This window comes from Perognathus longimembris, chromosome 7 (genome assembly GCF_023159225.1).
Source record: "Perognathus longimembris pacificus isolate PPM17 chromosome 7, ASM2315922v1, whole genome shotgun sequence".
Taxonomy (NCBI): Eukaryota; Metazoa; Chordata; class Mammalia; order Rodentia; family Heteromyidae; genus Perognathus; species Perognathus longimembris.
The window spans coordinates 20941041-20960191 of NC_063167.1; the positions used below are offsets into that span (position 1 = coordinate 20941041).

Consider the following 19151-nt stretch of genomic DNA (forward strand, 5'->3'; position numbering starts at 1 on the left):
AGGCTGTTCTGCCCCTTCTCACGGTGCCAGTGGACAACCAGGAAGAGCCTGGGAAGATGGAACTTTGGAATGAGGAGGAAGAGTCAGGAATAACAAAGACAAAAACCCCATACCATAGTCCTTGGGCACGGTGACAAAGTACAGGCAGGACTGTCCGCTGGTGTAGTTCTGGGGGTAGTTGGGAGACAAGACCACTCCATCAGAACCCACATACTGTCCTCCACAGGGGGCTGAAAGAGAAGCCAGAGAGGAGTCAGGTGGCCTTGAATTGGTTAATATCTGTTCACCATCTGAGCCTCTGGGCCTGGCGGGGCTGCCGGAGCTGCGCAGTTAGGAGTGTGGAGAAGGGAGTCAGGTCACTGCTGGGCCCTGTCCAATGAGATCCATCCATTCCTAGCCTGGACAGGGCCTTCCTGGGCACCTGCCAGCCTTTGCCTTGTAACTAAACACTGGCATGTGTCTTTGAGAGCACAGCTTTTTCTGCTTTCCTGTGGGCCTAGAAATTGTCTGCTGCCCCTTGGCTGGTAGACACCTGGGAAGGTAGTGGTGACATTTTTTCCTCCAGCCTCTAGTTCCCATAGCGAATGCTAACTTTCTCGAGGCTTGGGCCTGTGTTTCAGCCTCCTGTTAATTTGCTGGGATCACCATGTTTATAAATTTTTTGGGGGGGGTTCTCTATGCTCCTGAGATTCTGACACTCATTCCCGCCTCTCTTGTCCAGGCCTACTGGAGAAAGCCCCCTTCCTTTGCAGAGCTGCCCCCCTCAGTGACCCCCCCCCCCCCCGCTGCAGGAGCAAGCCCAGGACCACTCCTGACCCCCTCCTCCTGGTGTATGTTCCTGGAGAGGCATATCTGCAGGCCTCCACTGAGGACACGAGCATCTACCTGAGCAGGAGAGGGCAGGCTACGCTAAGAGATGACACACAACAGGGACTGCCACTCCCTGTGTGTGGTGGCTCCCGTCACAGCTAACCCACACTCCCCAGGCCCTGCTTGCAGTGCAGTGCTTGAGTCACCTTTGAGAACAACATCCCACTTCCCCTCCCCCTGGCCAGTAGCCCCACCTGCAGGTGGCCCTCCCCACGACCCCTCCCCCACCTGTGCAGAGCGGTCGTGGGTTGTTCCACACTGGCTTCCCGTCAGGCCCCAGGATGCAGCTCAGGGTGGAGGTGCCCTCAACCTCGTAGCCAGCGTGGCAGTAGTAGGTGATAGAAGAGCCCAGCTTCAGGTCGGACCCTACTCGGGTTCCATTCTTGATGGAACCAGGGTCAAAACATGACTCCCTTGGGTTTTCTGCAAAGATGGATAGGCAGATACACAGACATGGGGAAGAGCTCGTTAGTAGCTTATTTCTATGGGAATCCCATGGAGACTCAGAGTTCCTGGTCCTGTTCCCTCTGAACTGGACACATCTATATCCTTGGCTGGAAGTTTAAGATTGGGAGGAGGTGTAGAAGTCTTCTTCCTTCTTGCCATGACAGGCAGAGGAAGAGAGGGGTGGCCTTGGCTCTCCTAGGGGAAGCAGAGTTGTTTGGTCTGCAGGAAGCCACCATCCAAGCCCACAACACAGCCCATGGCCCTGCTTGTCGCTGCCCCTCCCTTGGCATGGCAAGCTTCCAGCTGGGAGGCAAAAGTGGGTGCTTTCTGCTTCTGGAGGCCGCAGGTACAGCTACATCTGCTGGGCAGGTACAGTCATACCCTTTTTGTGTGCATCACTGGGTACTGAGTTCCAGTGCAGGGAAGCGGTGATGAAACCCATTCCTGACACAAGGTTAGGTTCTCCCAACTCTTGAGAAGCTGGAGGCTCCAGTACAGTTTCCAGGGCTTTCACAATGGGCACAGCATTCTTAGAGTGGGTCTGAGCCACAGTACTTTTCCATCTTTCCAATCAGGCAGGCTATGGATGTTTCGAACTATCTCCCCACCCTTGTAGACGGCCCTCTGCATTGGCCACCACCCTGCCCAACAGTGTCCGAGCACTAGGAGTACCAGGCATCTGGAGGACACCCTAGAGCCGCATTCCCCATCATCTGGGAAATACGGGCAGCCCCTGGGAGCCAATGCTTGCTTCTACCCTTTATTGACTTTCATTGGTCCTCCTGTTCCAAGATCACTGACAGTGAGGCCACCAGCAGGTCTACTTTGTGGCAGGACGCTGGTGGTAGTCACATGTACAGAGACATGCCATCAGTCTCAGGCTTTGGTTGGTATCCTGGTGGCTATGTTGTATGTATGTGTGGGGTGAGCGGCCACAGAGAGGATTAGAGAATTTGGGCTCACACAGTGGCTGGCAGCCCTTGCAGAAGGCTGAGCTAACAAGCAAAGAGCAGGAATAGGAAGGATCAGAGTTCTGAGATGAATAATAGCTCAGGAGGAATTTTGCTGAGGGCAGTTGCTGTCACCTGGAAACCTTGTACACTGCTACAGGTGGCAGCTGCTGCTTGAGGCTGTCACTTAGCTGCCAATCAGCCTGCTGGTGGGGATTGGACACCCAGAGTCTATCATCCTATCCAGCGTCTCTTGCTTTGAGCTTTTCTGATCACCCTGCTCTCTATAGGTGTCCCTGTGGAGAGGCATGGGGCATAGATGGGGTATCCCTGCACTGGAACTCTAGTGGACCCAGGGGGCTGTCACTCACCAAGCACTCAAGGAAGCTGTGGTGAGTGGTACATAGCCCTGACCCTTGTATTAGATGTGTTCTCTCCCCAAAAGTGTGTCTCTAGCCAGAAAACCAATGTTTACTCCTGGGTCAACAGTAAGATGCCACAAACGTTCACTCTGGATCGTTTCCTCTGTCCCTTTCGTAAACTCCTACTGGACCAAAACTTCAAGTTCAGAGCAATTAAGTAACTGAGTGCCAAATTCAAAGAGCTTGTGAGAATTACCCATGGCACCTAATATCCTTCACCGGCTTCACCCTATGAAATAAGTGCAGGCCGCATTTGAGCCAGAGCTTCAAGGTACCGGTGAAGGCTGCATTTTGTGGCCTCTTGGGCAACCAGTCTGGTCTAGGAGACATAAACACAGTCAGATCTGGTCTGCGGAAAGCAGTCTAGCAATCTTCCATGTCCTTTAGAGGAGTCACAGTCCTTCCTGGCCTACAAGGCCTCGCTGGTACTGCGCCCATCCTCCCCTCTGACCACCTCCTGTCATGCCTTTGCTGACGTGGCTCCACACACATTAGCCTCTGTGTACAGAGCGCCCCCCCATGTGAATGGACCCCTCTCTCACCCCCTTTAGGACTCAGTTTGGTGCTTCCAGCACTGTTACCCCCTTCCTGAACAGCTATTTTAAATCCCTTGATATTCCTTTCTCCTGTATTCACCTTGTGCTTCCTGGCAGTTAATATTCTCATCACTATATATTTACTTTTTTTTCTACCTCTTTCTACTACCATGTAGGTTCTAGGAGGGTGGTTTTGTTTTATTGTGCATTGTATTCTGAACTCTGGCATTTGGTAGACCCTCCATATGTATCTTTAATAGATTTATATGAAACTTCTAGAAAGGCTACATAAAATGACACAGCTGAGAGCTCATTGGTTCTTCTTTCTTCCCTTCCTTTTTCCTTCCTGCAACCTAGAACTCAAGTGTGATGTCTGGAGCCCCAGTTGCCATCTTGGATCCTGAAGTAACCTTGAGGATGGAGCTCCATGGTCTAGCATGAGCAAAAAAAGACACACACACACACACACACACACACACACACACACACACACACACACGGCCTAAGTAGAGCTATGCCACCAGGCCCTTATATCATCCTTCAGATTTCTCTTACTTCCACTTTGCTCAAGTGCCTGTGCTTTGGGGTAAGCTGTTACACTGGCGCTGGCTCCCAGTGAGGAATGGCTAGCCTAGAATTTAGATGCCATCTTCTTTTTTCTCTGTGTGGCAAAGTCCTATACTTTCCAACACCACCTTCTCTCCAGCAGACTCTCTTTCTCTCCCTGATGATAGCAGCTATCATGGTGTCTTGGTAGGCTAGGCAAGTCCTTTCTCTCCAGTGGGTTCCAGAGTCCTGCAGGGCGGGGACAGCCATCCAGTCCTCTCATCATCACCCCAGCAGCTTGCACAGAACTTGCCACCAGGGTCAGCTGTATTTGGCATATGACACAGGTGTAATAAGTGGCTGCTGAGTTGTTTGGCTGAACACTTTGGGGCTTGGAAAACCAATAGTCACCTTGATGATTCCAGCCACCAACTCTATTGCCTATTTGCTCACATTTCAGAGGGACAGGCCTATCATTCCAAGCATAGTGCACTACCGGCGATGGCAATGTGGACAGCCGTGGCAGTGCCTTCTATGGAAACCGCCTTGTCATTTTGCAGGCACTTCCCAATCTGTTACCTCACAACACCCTCTGGGGCATGCAGGGTCTGGTGTGTTTAGCTTCAGGTGACCAGAGAAGCTAAGAGTGTCTTCCAAACCATTTAAGAGACAGAATAAACCTGAGTGCTGGTGGCTCCCATCTGTAATCTTAGCTACTCAGGAGGTAGAGATCCAGAGGTAGGTATGATGTTCAAAGCCATTCTGAGCAGGAAAGTCCATGAGACTCTATCTCCAAATGGCAGAATGCCAGTTGTGAGCAAGAAAGTTGAAGGAGAGTGCAAGGCCCTGAGTTCAAGCCCCTGAATTTGCACACATGCATGCACACACATACACACGCAACACATGTGTGTGCACATGTGCAAAAATTGAATTAAGACCAAAACTAAGCCTTCAGTCAGCCAAACCAGAGCTCAGCTGGGATTGATAAAGCCAAATGACTACATCATGATGATAATGATAAATAAAATCTAAGCCCTCCACAGTGGAATATTAAGAGAATCATCTTTTCTCTGGTCCATTTCCACATCTTGTAACTGAAAACAACAGCCCATTCAACCGCCAAGGAACTGGTTAGAAAGGCTGGATTAGAGCCAGCAGTGGAGACAGGCAGCCTTTTAAAAAAGATAGCAAGTAACTGAATATTGCTGTGGGAAGAGGCCCAAGACCTGGTATGTGCACGCGCATGCGCACACACACACTCTCAACCCCACACATATCCTCTCCTCCTCCCCACAACACACGCTCACACTCATCTTCACACACACAGCCAGACTGCAGACTATTACATGTGTTGTGATCTTCATAGGGAATATATGATCTTCATAGGGTTTGGCGGAATTGAGTCCACTGGTCACTGGCTGCTTGCTCCTGCAAATAAAGTTTTACTTGGAACATAGCAATGTCTGCTTGTTTGCGCCTTGTCTGTGTCTGCTTTAGCATTTGAACAACACAGCTAAGCAGTAGGGACAGAGCCCACGTGGAGCATCCACTTCCTGCACTTCCACAGGGTGTCTGCCAGACCTGGCATAGATATTCCATGACTTTCTATTTCTCTCCAATGGCTGATGGAGGTACTTCCGGGGATGGTAGCACCTTTACCCCACAAACGTGCTACTTAAAAAAAATAGGCAAAAGAGAAGGTATTCTCACATGAATCTGTGACGGGAGACCCGTGGCAGTGGAGAGTGAGGCTGGGTGGGGGAGTGTGGAGATTTGGTGACAGCACCTACAGCAATTCATGCAAAGATATGAAATAAAAGCAGACTTTGTTGGTGGTGGTAGTGGTGGGGCTTGAACTCAGCACCTGAACACTGTCCCTGAGCTTCTATTTTGCTCAAGGCTAGTGCTCTATCACTTTGAGCCACAGTTCCACTTCCGGTTTTGGGGTGGTTAATTGGAGATAAAGAGTCTCAGAGACTTTCCTGCCTGGGCTGACTTCAGACCATGATCCTTGGATCTCAGCCTCCCGAGCAGCTAGGATTACAGGTGTGAGCCTCTGCGCCTGGCCATCAGATGTCTTTTAGTGTGCTCTGCTAAAAGCTGATTCACCGTGACCTTCCCTTGTTTCAAGTCTCCCATCCCACTTCTGCACAGAGGGCTTTTCCTAAACCTTCAAGGGCCTGTTTAAATGGCCCCTGCTCACCAAGACCTTTACCAACTGCCATTCTGAATGAGTGCTGCACTTTTCTTTCTCAGAGTAGAACACTGTTCTCTTTCCTAACGCTGGTGTGTCTGTGTTGTTCCATCAGTGTGAGGTGTACTGGGTGGGGAGCACCCCATCTTGCACACAGGGTGTGGCATGAAGCAGGAGCTCCCCAAGCACTGGCTGGATGAATACATACATGGTCCCCACACATGCACGCACATCCTAGCCTGCCCTGCTGGAGCTACCAGTCAGGAGAAAGCCAGGAGAAAGACAGTAAGCATTCCTGGGGCTCATTTGGAGTGGTCATCTCCCCTGTTCCCACTTTGTTTCTCTCCCACTGAGTATAGTCCCTCAGAAATGAGGATCTTTTTTTAAAATTTAATTTACTTATTAATTGAACACAAGTTTTTTTGACAAGGTGTTGTGCAAAAAGAACTGAGGATCTTGAACATCTTAGAACAATGGTTTGACGGACACCCATCATGATACAATTACATTCAGAATTCTCTAGAACTCAAGACACCAGAGCTACCATCCAAAGCAACTGAACAGAGTCATCTAATTTATTTCCTCAGGCCCCCTCACTCCCACCCCACATTGCCTCACAATTTTCTGTGTCTTCACCATGCTTCTGTGCAAGTGTCTGGCAGCCTCATTGTTACCAGGAGGCAAAGTCCATGGACGCAGGGGACTTTGGTTCCTTGCGTCCTTCTCAGCTGATATATTGCTGTCTGGCACATTCTAGGTGCTCATTTACCACCCACTGATGACAAGTAAAGAGCAATGCCTGAGTGGCCCTCCTCCCCTATACATGATGCTGTCCAGGGGGGTCCCCTGGACAGGTTGGGATTGAGGCAGACATGTTATTCTAGGAAGGTAAAGAAACAAGGCAGGCTGACCTGCAGGGAGGGGACACAGCAAATACTCAGAAAGGAGCAGGGAGGAGATGAGTCCTGTGCTGGGGATAGTGATCTCCATGGTCGGCCCTCCATCCTGACCTGGGCCCTGGGAGTTTATGTTTCATGCTATGGGCATGAAGCGATAAAGTCCCCTTTCTATCGAAGGTTATTTTCAAAAGGTTTCTATTTTTGTTGTTGTTGGTTTTATTTTGTTTTTCAGTATTAGGATTGAAATCAGGATCTCATATTCACCAGGCAAGCACTCTACCGCTTGATCCATGTCCTCAGTCCTTTTGCTTTGAGATATCTTTCAGAGAGGGTCTTGTGCTTTAGCCTCGGACTATAGTTCTATCTCCACAACCAAGTAGCTGAGATTAAAGGTATGTGCCACTACTCCTGGTTTCTTGTAGTTTTAGAATAAATTATCCTTCCTTTTTTTTTCATGGCTACCTTTTTTATTTTTATTTTTTGGTATGTGTGTGTGGGGGGCACTGGGTCTTTTTTTGTTGTTTTTTTTTTGTGCTTTTTTGTCAGTCTTGGGTCTTGAACTCATGGCCTGGGCGCTGTCCCTGAGCTTCTTTTGCTCAAGGCTGGAGTTGGAGTTCTACCACTTGAACCATAGCACCACACCTTTTCTTTCTTTTTTTTTTTAACATTTCTTTTTTTCCTTAAGTCTATCTGAGTGAATTGATTTGATTGAAATGAAAATAGTTCCTTAGATTAGAGCAAAATGTTCCTGCTTCCTGGTTGGGAAGTTGGCAGGATTCGGAAAGGACTCTGGATCTCACTGTCTTGAGGCAGAGTGGTTTCCATGGTGCTCAGCCCAGCTGACTTGGGCAACATGTCTCCATGTGGGGGCTCTTGTGAACACCCCTTACCTCCCAAAGCAGGAGTCCCAAAGCTGCATCCTACAGGAGCCCCAGACCATCTGTACTGGCAGCCCCTAGATCTCCCTGGAAGACACAGGTATCAAGAAGACATAGGTGGCTCCTGGGTGGGAGAGGCTGCTTCATCCCTTCCTAAGGACCTAGACTGAGTGTGACCATTTTCTCTGTGCTGAACCTTCTCGAAATTCTGTAGACTGGCAGATGGTAGTGTCTGGACACATACACACACACACACACACACACACACACATACACACACACACAAACACATCCCCCCCAAATATTCCCACTTATACATATACATGTACAAAACATGCTCCCATTCTACATCATCAGTATTCCCACTTATACATATACATGTATATACATATACATGTACAAAACATGCTCATGTCCTACCTCTTCAGTAAGCAGAAAAGACAAGTGTACTGTGTTTCACAAGGCTAGCCCCAGGAAGAGGGGCCTATGCCCCTTTCCTTTCCAAAGAAGGACCCAGCAAATGAAATACTCTAATAAGACAGGAGAGTGGCTTTGAGATGGATGAGTGTATGTTCCTGGGACCCCCTGGAACTGAGCACTCTTGTTTGATGCTGGGCCTAGTGAGTGATCCTCATACCAACTTCCTTTAGCATTGCTGTCCCTTCTCTGAGATAACAAAGCTGCTGCACAGTGAAGTCAGGTAGCTTGTCTCATTTCTTAGTGTAAACAATGATAGGGCCAACATATAATATACTGAGCATAGAAGATCTTCATGGCTCTGAGATTTGAGAGCAGTGTAGACCCATTCCAAGAATCCAGGGGCAGGGAGAAGCCACAGAGAAGGCAGAGGTTCATGGGTTCTACCACATGAGCTATTAGACCAGAGGCCCAGGGAGAGAGCTGAGGGTGCCGAACACCAGGAGGTTTGGGGTCTGGGAAGAGAGACAGGCAAGGCAGCTCAAGATGATCACCATAGTCCTCCACTAAAATCCACACATTTATCTTGGTACTTACATCACAGACCTAATGAGGAAGGCTGTGCTACCCCTTTCTGCTCTCCATCTACTGGCCTTCCCTTAGTGGCTTGGCTGGCACAGAATGCAGGTGGGAAGATCTTATTCTTTGGTCTGGGTTTTGATGAACCATCTAGAATACAGCTTGGATCACTGAAGGTGGAAGGCATATCACAGGGAAAGAGCACTTGGAGGTATGATTCTCAGCCCATGCATTTCAGCAGAGAAGACCTGGGGGTTCACAACCAGTTGGCCGTGAACAAGTGGCTGGGGAGGAAGCTGAGGAAGTTTCCACCCAGGAGCTTATGGTCTCCAAGGAGGTGAGATAAAGTCAGCATATAAGGACAAGAATGATGATGGTGACCTTTGGAGTGAAATTTTGGAGTCTACCAAGGAGAAGAACCCAGATGAGTCATGTCAGGCAGCTCAATGATTGCTGGGATTTGGCCAGGGTTTAAGGATAATCACGGGTAGTGGTCCTAAGTGCCACACTTGTGTGATGTCTTCTCACTGTCCTTGGACATTTGTGTGGGGGACTAACAAGAGCTGAAGCTTGTCAAGGTTTATGCACTAGGAGGATGTAGAGTGGATTGGTGGTGGGTGAAGCAATGGCAGTCCTAGGCTGGGTCTAAGGGAGGCCTCTAGGTGGAATCTCAGAATGTCTGATTCTGTGTATCCTGATACATTGGCATATGGAGAACAGGTTGGGTAGAAGAGCTGTCTACTTGGCAGATGCCTGGAGAAAGAGAGGTTAGCAAAATATCCATTTCTCAGGCCATCTCTGTGGAGACTATAGGCAAGAAGACTATAAGCAAAACTGGTTTTTGCAGGAAAAGCCTGTTGTTGTTTTTTTCAACTGGTTATGGGACTTGAATTTAGGACCTGGACATTGTCTCTGAGATCTTTTTGCTCAAGGCTTGCACCCTACCACTTTGACCCACAGCTCTACTTCTGGTTTTCTGGTGGTTCACTGGAGATAAGAGTCTCACAGACTTTCCTGCCTGGGCTGGCTTTGAACCATGATCCTCAGATCTGAGCCCTGTAAGTAGCTAGAATTACTGGCACTCAGTTCAGCTTGTATTTTGTATAGAAAACATCTTCTAAAACTGTCCTGGACAAAAAGAAGACAGCTCTAAGGGGCTCAATGAGTGGATAAATAGGAGATGTGCAGGACAGTGCTGGCAGCTGGTAAACACCAACTAAGCTATTACCATGATTAGCATTATTTGTGAACTCACAGCAGATATTCCCAGAGGTTGCCAGAAATCTTTAATTAAGGGACATTTTAGAAGGTGGCTGAGGCCTTCCATTATGCAAGTGGGAAGCCTGAGCCAGAGAATTTTTAATTTTAATTGGTAATGTGAGCTCATTTATACACACAGGCTGAAGGGGCCTTTGACCTTAGATTATAGTCCCAATAACAAAAATCTATCATCTCCAGAGTATCTATTTAGTACATGCCATGTATTATACTAATCTCTCTCATACATACATATAGAGATATATACATATATATGTGCATACATCTATAAAATATGTATGTAAAAATATCTGAATCTTAACTTTCTGTGTCATAATTTTTATTGCCCCCATTTTGTCGTTGATGGTCTGGGAGATAATGACTTGCCAAGCACACAAATCAAGCAAGACAGGGAGCTCAGATTTGGATAATGGGGTCTGTGATAATGAAGGAAGAAGAAAAGGTCAGAGAGAGAATAATAGAGTAGAAGAAGGTAGAGTGCTGGGGAGCCTGGAACTCTCTCACTATTATTAATAATGTTTGACTATCACAGAAAGCTTGCTATATGGCAGGCAGCGTACCAAAGACGCCAGTGCACAGGCTCATTGATCTTTGCCACCATTCTGGGAGGCATGGTTTTTCCCAGCATCATTTCGCAGATAAGGAACTGGAGGTTATGGAGATTGAGCAACCTGCCCAAGGTCACACAACTGCCAAAGGGGGAACACCAACTTTTAATGCGGTGAAGCCGGCAATCTGCACTTGGCCAGGGCGGGGGTCACCACTCATTTTTGTGTGAGTTCTTATTGGCACATGGCCATGCCCATTCGTTTACTCATTATCTGAGGCTGCTTTAGTTCTTCAATGGCTAATCTGAGTCAATGTGATAAGAAAATCTAAGCTATTTAGCATCTTTATGAAATGGTTGAAGCTGAGCACTCATGGCTGTAATCCTTGCTACTCAAGAGGCTGAGACCGGGAGGCTTGTTATTCGAAACCAGCCCCGGCAGCAAAGACCTGCAAGGCTCCATCTCCAATTAACCAGCAAAATGTCAGGCTGGAGGTGTGGCTCCTGGTGTGGTAGAACACCAGCCATGAGTAAGAAAGGTGAGAGTACAAAGTCCCGAATTCAAGCTCCAAGATCAATATTTAAAAAGAAAGAAAAGAGAAGCAACAATGGAAGTCAAGGTAGGTGCAAAAAAAGAATCCTATCCCCCTTCCATTGTGGTCCTGGGGCATATGGGCAAAAGAAAAAGCCAGCTGGAGAACTGTGGGAAGCTCAGGTCCTAGATGGGTAGCAGTGCCAGGTTGGTGTAGGCTCCCCCTCGGCTGGCACCAGTTCTCCCCTCTGCTGGGCCTGGCTGGACCTGCTCATGGGAATCTGGGATAGGTGGTGGTGGGACCTTACCTGTGTAGTCAATGACGAAGCCGGCATTGCTCACAGACGCGTCGCTACGGAATGCGAGGAAGAGGCTGTTGCTGCTGCTTTCAATACGGGCTGGGAGCTGGGAGCCATAAAAGCTCCCTATGAGAGGGCTGAGAGAGTCCCGTCCATCGTAGATATGGAGGAAGTCATAGCCAGGCTCCAAGTTAAAGCTGGGGAACAAAAACATCCCACCCCCACCCAACGAGGTCAAATAGAGGCTTGTACTGGGGTCTTAGGCTCAATTCAAGGATGGGAGTAATCCCATCATCCTGTTTGTACCCAACCTCTAAAGAATGGGTGGCAGAGGGAAAGAAAGGATAAAGCCCTGTGATTTTATCCTCCCTTTAGTCAGGCAAAAGTGGATTTGGGTCAAAGAAAGCAGGTTCCAGAATTGGTGTTCCAACATCTGGGGCTGAAAACCTCAGGTCTTCCTTACACAGGAGGTAAGATGAGCTGCTAACTCCAGGCAGGGAGGGCCCAACCAGGACAGGTCTAGAGCCCAAGTCCCTTTCATCTCATGCTCACTGGCATCTCCTTTTCTCCCTTTCTAAGAGGAATGAGCTGTCCAGGAATCTATCCTCAGGCAGGAAGTGGCAAGGCATCACAAAGGGCCTTAACTTCATCCCTCCAATCATAGCTAGCTAGATTCTTCTAGGATCGACCACTGCCTCACTCTTCACACCAGTTCTCTCTGCCTTTTTCTCAGCTAGCCTGACCTTGTGTGTGTGTGTGTGTGTGTGTGTGTGTGTGTGTGTGTGTGTGTGTGTGTGTCAGGAGGACTCTATCCTAAAAACAATCTTAGTTTAGCAAATTGAGTATTAGAGTTCATGAATATAATTTATCCCACTGGATAAATTCACTAGAGCAAGCATGGTGGAAAAGGCCAAGCATGGGCAAGAAGGCAGAGCCCCTGGGGCCTTGGTGCCCCACTGGTGGGCCTGTACACTGGCTGGACCACTTTGGCACTGTTCTTACTGCATCTGCTCACTCTGGGCATGAGCCTGGCTCTCTGATGCAGCAATTCTGCTCTTAAGCATATATCCAACAAAGGCAATTGATACCAATCAAGTGTGCACTGATGAAAATAATAGAAAAGTAAACGAGTTGGCAGAAAACAGGTTTCGGATGCAAATTCATTCAGGTCCAGCCATGGGCGGGCTTCTCAGATACTCCACTTGGATGGAATGAGACTAAAATGGTCCTTCTACTCTTTATCTAAAGCATATGGTGAAGAGAGGGGGCACTGCATGTCTAAGACAAAGGGGATAAGGGAGATAGTGGGGGTGGGGTGGAAGGCAGATGTACACCTCCCTACATACTACCCTCTCGTCTCAGGCATAGTAGCTGCAGAGTCACCCCACACTGCTGGGTGAACTGGTCTTCTTGACCTCTTGAACTTCAGCCTTTTCCCACATGCTCTTTCCAAAGTGTTCAGGGAAGTGTTCTGGAGTGAGTTTGTGATGGTTACAAATTATGGCTTCACCACTTCTTAATTAACTGCCCCTGTCTGGTTCCTATCTTCCTTAGTCATCTGATTCTTTATGACTCCTTGCAAAATGCCAGGCACTAGGGTACCCAGCACAGGGGGACATATCAAACACCAGCCTGCCTTCCAGAAAGTGATGGTGCCATAGGAAATGACAGATAGACAGACCACAGAGTAGAACAGAAGGTCTCTATGACACAGAACAGGAACACTATGCCTTGAGGAATGTGACTTTCAAGTTTCCATGGAGGACTAGTGTGAGCTTATCCTGGGAGATGAGAAGTCCCTTGGTGGAGGGAGGAGAAGAGAAAAAGGAAGGCACTGGAAGGCAGAAGCAGCAGCAAGGTCACAGGGCACAGCAGAGTCTATGGGGCCCTGGGGAAAAAGGTCAGGAGTTCTGTCTAACTGGAGCTCACAGCGGAGGATGGGGAGGGCTACCTGGAGGATAGGGCAAAGGCCAGATCACTGGGAATCAACCTTAAAGTTCAGACTTATTTATAGACAAGACAGAGTATCCAATTTTTTTTAGAAGTAAAGATTTGTTTCTTTGCTCTTAAACTGGAATGTCTACCAAGACCTAGACCATCCCTACCACTCGGAAAGTTCCCAGCTCCCCTAATGGGTCTATTTTACCCACTCCCAGAAGCCGCCATTGATCGGCTGTCTTCCCAATGGAGTAGTTATGCTAAAGTTAAAGTGTCACAGAAGTTCTGTGTACTTCTGTACCTTTTTTGTATCTGGCCTCTTTCACACTACCATATACTATTCTGAAGACTTACTCATGTTGTTGCTCATGTAAGTAGTTAATCCACTGAATACATGTATTTTTTAAAATTGCTGGATGCTATTGTTACAGGATGTTCAAATAGAACATGGGGTGGTTATTTCAACATTTTTGAGAGACAGGGTCCCTCTGAAAGCTAGCTACCTAAGAGAATGGCATGGAAGGCAAGATGGGGCAGAGGGACTCCTGTGGAGATTAGGGCAGTCCTTGTGGGAGAAAAGGCAAATAGTAGGGTCTCAAAGCAAGGAGCTGGGGAGAGGGAAGGAAAGGAGAGGCCTGGGAAGCCAAGGGCAGCAGGAGGTAATGCGGAGGAACAATGGTGCCACTCCTTGGGTTCAGAAGGGAGCTTGCCAGGGGGAGCAGGCCAGGCTTGGCTCTCTGCATGCCCCATCTGTGGTGCTGGCACCACTGGACCTGCGGCTCAGGTGTGACATTCCACCTTCAAGCCATGAGGCATGCAATGTCTTGGAAGAGGAGGGAGGAAGGTGAGAAGAAGGCACCATAGCAAAGCTTGGTAGAGGAAGAGGGGCAAGGTAAGATGGACAGGAAGTCACAGAAAAGGACAGAGTAACTGGGGGAGAACTTCCCAAGAGCCACAGAGGGGAGCAAAAAAAAAAAAAAAAGAAAAGAAAGAAAGAAAAAAGAAAGAAAACCCAGCGTAAAGACAGTGGGCATGGTCAAGGGGTGAAGTTGGCTAAGACAAGGACACTTCCATATGGGAAGTTCACTGATGTCTTTTATCAGAGAAGTTTCCAGAAGACCCATGGAGGCAGAAGCCAGATTCTTGTGGCTGAGGGCGAGGAAGAAGAAGAGAGTGCAGGGGAGAGGTGGAAAGGACATGGGGGACCTGAGTCCCATCATGTTTCAGGGAGGAAGATGGAGGGCAGGGCACTGTGGAGTGCAGAAGGGGAGCACAGGGGGTCCCAGCAAGGGCCTCCTTTCTCAGTCTCAGTACCTCCCAAGGCAACAAAAGAATAATATCAGCTACTTTATGAATTACTACAAGAATTGCAAAAGATGATATGTTCAGAAACACTGGTGCCTAGCAAGGAGGAGATGGGCAGCGACGGCTGCTTTCCATCTGTCTGTCTTCTCCCTCTCAAGTTGTTCATCTCCTAGGGAACTGAGAATGCTGCCCAGAGACCTGTATATACTCACCTGGGGAACCAGGTCTTCCACCCCCTGGCTGCTCTGACCCCTCCATCTCCCACCCGGGGAAAGGTACATACATGTTAAATACCAGGGCGATGACGTAGTCTGCAGACACAGTCACTTTCCAGTCACATTCCTTGCCTGGTGGGTAGGGCTCTGGGTAGTTTGGTGACAAGATGACTCCAGATGGTCCCGTCAGGTCTCCCCCACAAGGAGCTGAGGAGAAAGGAAGGGGAGAGTGAGCGGTCCCCGTCACCAGGCCACACTGTCATAGGTACTGGAAAGGGACGGGACCTGACAGCCTAGGCTGAGGGGAGGAAGGGAAGATAGAGCCTTACTTGGGGGTGATGGAAATGTTCTGGAAGTAGGGTGGTGATGTATTTCAGAATCTACCAAATGCCACTGAACTGTTTTTACTTTAAGATGAACAATTTTATGTGATGTGCATTTCACCTCAGTAAGTTATTACTTAAAAAACAACACCACCACCAAAATAGTAAAAAACAAACAAAAAAAAAACTCCTGGCTAGCTCTGTCTCATCTAGGTTGTGTGACCTTAAGGAAATTACCTAACTCTTTTGGGCTCTCATGTCTTTTTTTCTATGGTGAAAAGAGTCCATATTCTCTCTGTGGGGTGGATGTAGGACTGCTGGAGGATGTGATCAACATGGCGCCACCAGTCTTTCAGACATAGACATCCTCCCACTGCCTTGCGTCCTGGTTCCAGGTGAGATTTGTGGGCATTTACTGAAAGTCCCATGTATGGATGCAGCCAGATGCAGAAAGCAATTGCCCACCCAGTGTGGCTTGCCTTCTCCACTGCCAGTGCTCTTGGCATGTGCCTGGAGCTCAGATGCCCTCCAACACCCAAGACTGTGTTTGCACCTGAGAAGGACAGGGATGCTAGAATCCCTGAGGATTCCTCAGTGGTGGCCCTCTCCTGGGAAGGACAGGCTTCCCCAGCAGGTGGGTAGGGGCAAGGGGGACTGGTGATCCAGAAAGCTACTTGTCTAGGGCCTGCAGAAGCCTCCTCAGACGCTCACTAGCTGGGGCTGCTGCTGTAACGTGATGGGAAGTTGAACAGACAGGGTGCTAGGAAGTGTGTAGGGTTGTGAACAGGAAAGGATAGTCAAGAGTTCACATAGATCTCTGTCTGGAAACCACAGGGCACCAGTGGGGTTGGCAGTGGAGTTAGAGAACTGTGGGCCCAACAGAGGCCAGGGAGCCAGACAGGGAGGCAGCAAAGTGGGAGCCAAAGTGTGTGTGTGTCCATGCACCAAAGTAAAGGGCAATCACTTGCTTATTGCCAAGCTGAGCTCGATGGCTGCATGCTGTGGCTTTTGCTCAAAACAGGCTTAAAGGATTGGGTCAGCCACAACAGGGTCTCTCAAAAGGGCAGGGCAGGCCATCCAACCCCAGCATGTCAAAGCTCAGCACTGAGGGGCCCACAGTGAATATAGAAGCACTCAGACAGGTGTCTGTCACATGTCAGGTGCAACACATGACCTTTTTTTTTTTTTTTTTTTTTTTTTTTAGAACTGCCCTCTCACCAACAAATCAGGGAGCTGTGGATCATTCTTCTGGATTATAAAGGGGGAAACTGAGGCCCACTGAAGTGAAATAACTTGGCCCTCTGCTCTAAGAATCAAGCCCACAGCACCTGGCTCTAAAGCCTGTCCCCTTCCCGCTCTGGAGAGTGTGGAGTCACCTCTAAGAGTTCCCAAGTGAGGACCCAGCAGGGCCCCAGAGTGAGGGCTAGGCAGGGCCAGGGCTCCCTGCCTCCACCCACAGGTTTCCACTGAGTCCTCATTAGAGCACGGGACAGACAGCAGCCTGAATGGTCAGGACCACAAATCCAGACAGTGAGGTCCAGTCACAGACAGTGGCCTGGCTCCCACCAGCCTAGAAACAAATCTGATGTGGTCAGGGATTGCTGGGAACCTGTGTCCCACCAGAGGCTCCTGGAATCTTCCCCAAGGAGCTCCACAAAGCCTCCATTCTGGGCATGGATTATAATCTCCACCTCCCTTTGTAAGTTCTTGGGTTTTCCTGTCAAGATTGTGTCTGATGGGGCGAATCTTTGCTTCTCAAATTGCTCACTACTCTTCTGCTGGCCCATGCTCTGATACAGAGCTGTACCACACTGTCCCTGGTGTCAGATACTCAGGCATCTGCTTCCTCTTAGGACCCTGTCTGAGCTTCTTCTGCCTTGGACGGCTGTGACTGAGATCTGGAAAGGGGACTTCTGGGCTGCACTGCTAACAGGATTTCCTGATGTTCAGAGACTGATGAGGGGCATGAGTGCGCTCCTAAAACTCTGTGGGCAGATGGGATGAGCACCAGCTGCTAGTCACTCCAGATGTCCAAGAAATGGGCAGGGAGTACAGAGGAGCAAGAGTTGTGAAAGGAACATAGATTTGGAATCCACACACTGCATTCAAATTCTTAGACACACACACACACACACACACACACACACACACACACACACACACACACACACCAAAACTGTGTGACTTTGGGCAAGCTCTCTTCCATTTCTGAGCCTCTACTTTCTCATTGCTAGAATAAAAGAATAGTGATAACAACAAAGCATCTAACATACAGTGTGTATTAGGAAACAGTCATGGTTCTGAGAGTTTTATGAAATATTATCTTGCTTAATACTCAAAAGCAACCCTATGAGATTGGTACCCTATTACAGGTAAGGAAATGAAGGTCCAGGGAGGTTAATATACATAAGGCCACACAGCTGTCTGGCTGTGAGGAAGCTGGACTGGAACCCAGAGCCTGAGCTCTGAGTTCACACAGTAATTCCACTGTGATCATTCCTAGCTCAGCACGTATCAGGGGATGACGCTCAATAAAGGTTTGTTTTCTCTCCTTACTTCCTCCTTTAATGAAGGCCATCAAGGCCAACTAGCCCCCGCTGTGGCAGAATGCCAGTGAGCTGGACATTAGGGACTTGTCACTGAGATTTCCAGTCTGTCTGTGAGAGGAGGCAAAGATATTTATTCTGTTGCCTGAGGAACACTTCCCCAAGCCGCATGTAGAACGAGCAGTGAAAGCTGAATTAACCTTGCCGCCCTGCTCGCTACACATTTACAGCTCTCATCAGCTCAGCACCAGGAGGCCCCCCCTACTCCTGGATGGGCTCGCCTCACCACCTGACTTTCTGAAAGATAATGTACGAGACCCATAGCTGGATACACTGGTGACCCTAAAAAGGCTACCGTTTCTCCCAGTCTTCACTGGAATTCCCTCCACCAACATGGAATTCTGGCTCAGGGAAGGGAAGGGAGTCCTCCCTCCCTCCCCCTTGTTGAAATCAGAATCAAATAAGGGAGGGAAGGAAGAAAGGGAGAGAAATCAGTATTTCTCCACTTAAAATGCCATAAGGGAATGTATTTAGCCTCAGCAGTGACAAAACTGAGGCTCAGAGTTAAAGCAACCTCCCCAAAGGCACTACCCATACCTTAAATCTGTCTGCACTCATACTCCATGCTCTATTCTAGCACGACACACTATGCTGGAAAGCTGGTTCTGGGGTCAAGTCTCCACCTCCTGCCATGAACCCTTGCTGTGCTCTGCTTTCTAAACCCAGCCAGCCCTGTCCCCACCAAGGCTCTTGCTTTCAGTGCCAGGCCTCAGAGTCTTGATAGGCCAAGGCCCCTCTTCACCATCTGGATGGCACCTCCCTCAGAGCCTGCATGGGCAGAGGCACAGGGCCATCTCCAGGGTGCGCATGGCTGGGGGAGGTTTCCGGAAGTGCTTGAGCCCTCCTGCAGCAGGGGAGGCCGCACAGGAGGGGGGGAAGCCAGGCGTTTTGCATTCAGGCTGGTGTGGGTGTGAATCTTGGCTCTGCTGGATCCTAGCTCTGCCATTTGGGGCAAGATATCCAAATTTATCTATTTCGGTTTCCGCCATGTAGACGAGGGAGTGATGCTAAATTCAGCGTTACAGGGAAAAAGCAAAATGAGGTGATCTAAGTGAACATCACTTCCTGGTGGGGGAGTGTGGGGTTAGCAGGCACATGGCCAGGCCTCATGGCTGCTCATTCTCTTCTATCCCAGCGCCCATCATTAACTCGGGAGACAAAAGCCTTCATCTCTTCACCTGAGCGTGGAAGGAAAGCACCTGCCACGTGTGCTTCTATCTCTCTCCTCTTCCCTGTCCCCCTCTCCTTTCAAGTTCTTTCCTCCTCTCCCTCTCGGGTAATTAGGGGGCAGGAATAGGGGCTCTGGCCCTTTACAAGCTACAGCCCCCGGAACAAGTTTCAGAGCCTCTGATTTTGTTTTTTCATTTGCC

General features: G+C 48.9%; 1 protein-coding gene across 1 annotated transcript in view; it reads right to left on the reverse strand.

Moving 5' to 3' along the window:
• Positions 1-19151, reverse strand: part of Csmd2 (CUB and Sushi multiple domains 2) — a 519739-nt gene that overhangs the window by 94919 nt on the left and 405669 nt on the right. Inside the window, exons 28-31 of the mRNA XM_048350831.1 lie at positions 14921-15059; positions 11404-11591; positions 1099-1293; positions 114-230 (exon numbers count right to left, since the gene is read on the reverse strand). Coding sequence (XP_048206788.1) covers positions 114-230; positions 1099-1293; positions 11404-11591; positions 14921-15059 — 639 coding nt within the window. The remainder of the gene's footprint in view (positions 1-113; positions 231-1098; positions 1294-11403; positions 11592-14920; positions 15060-19151) is intronic.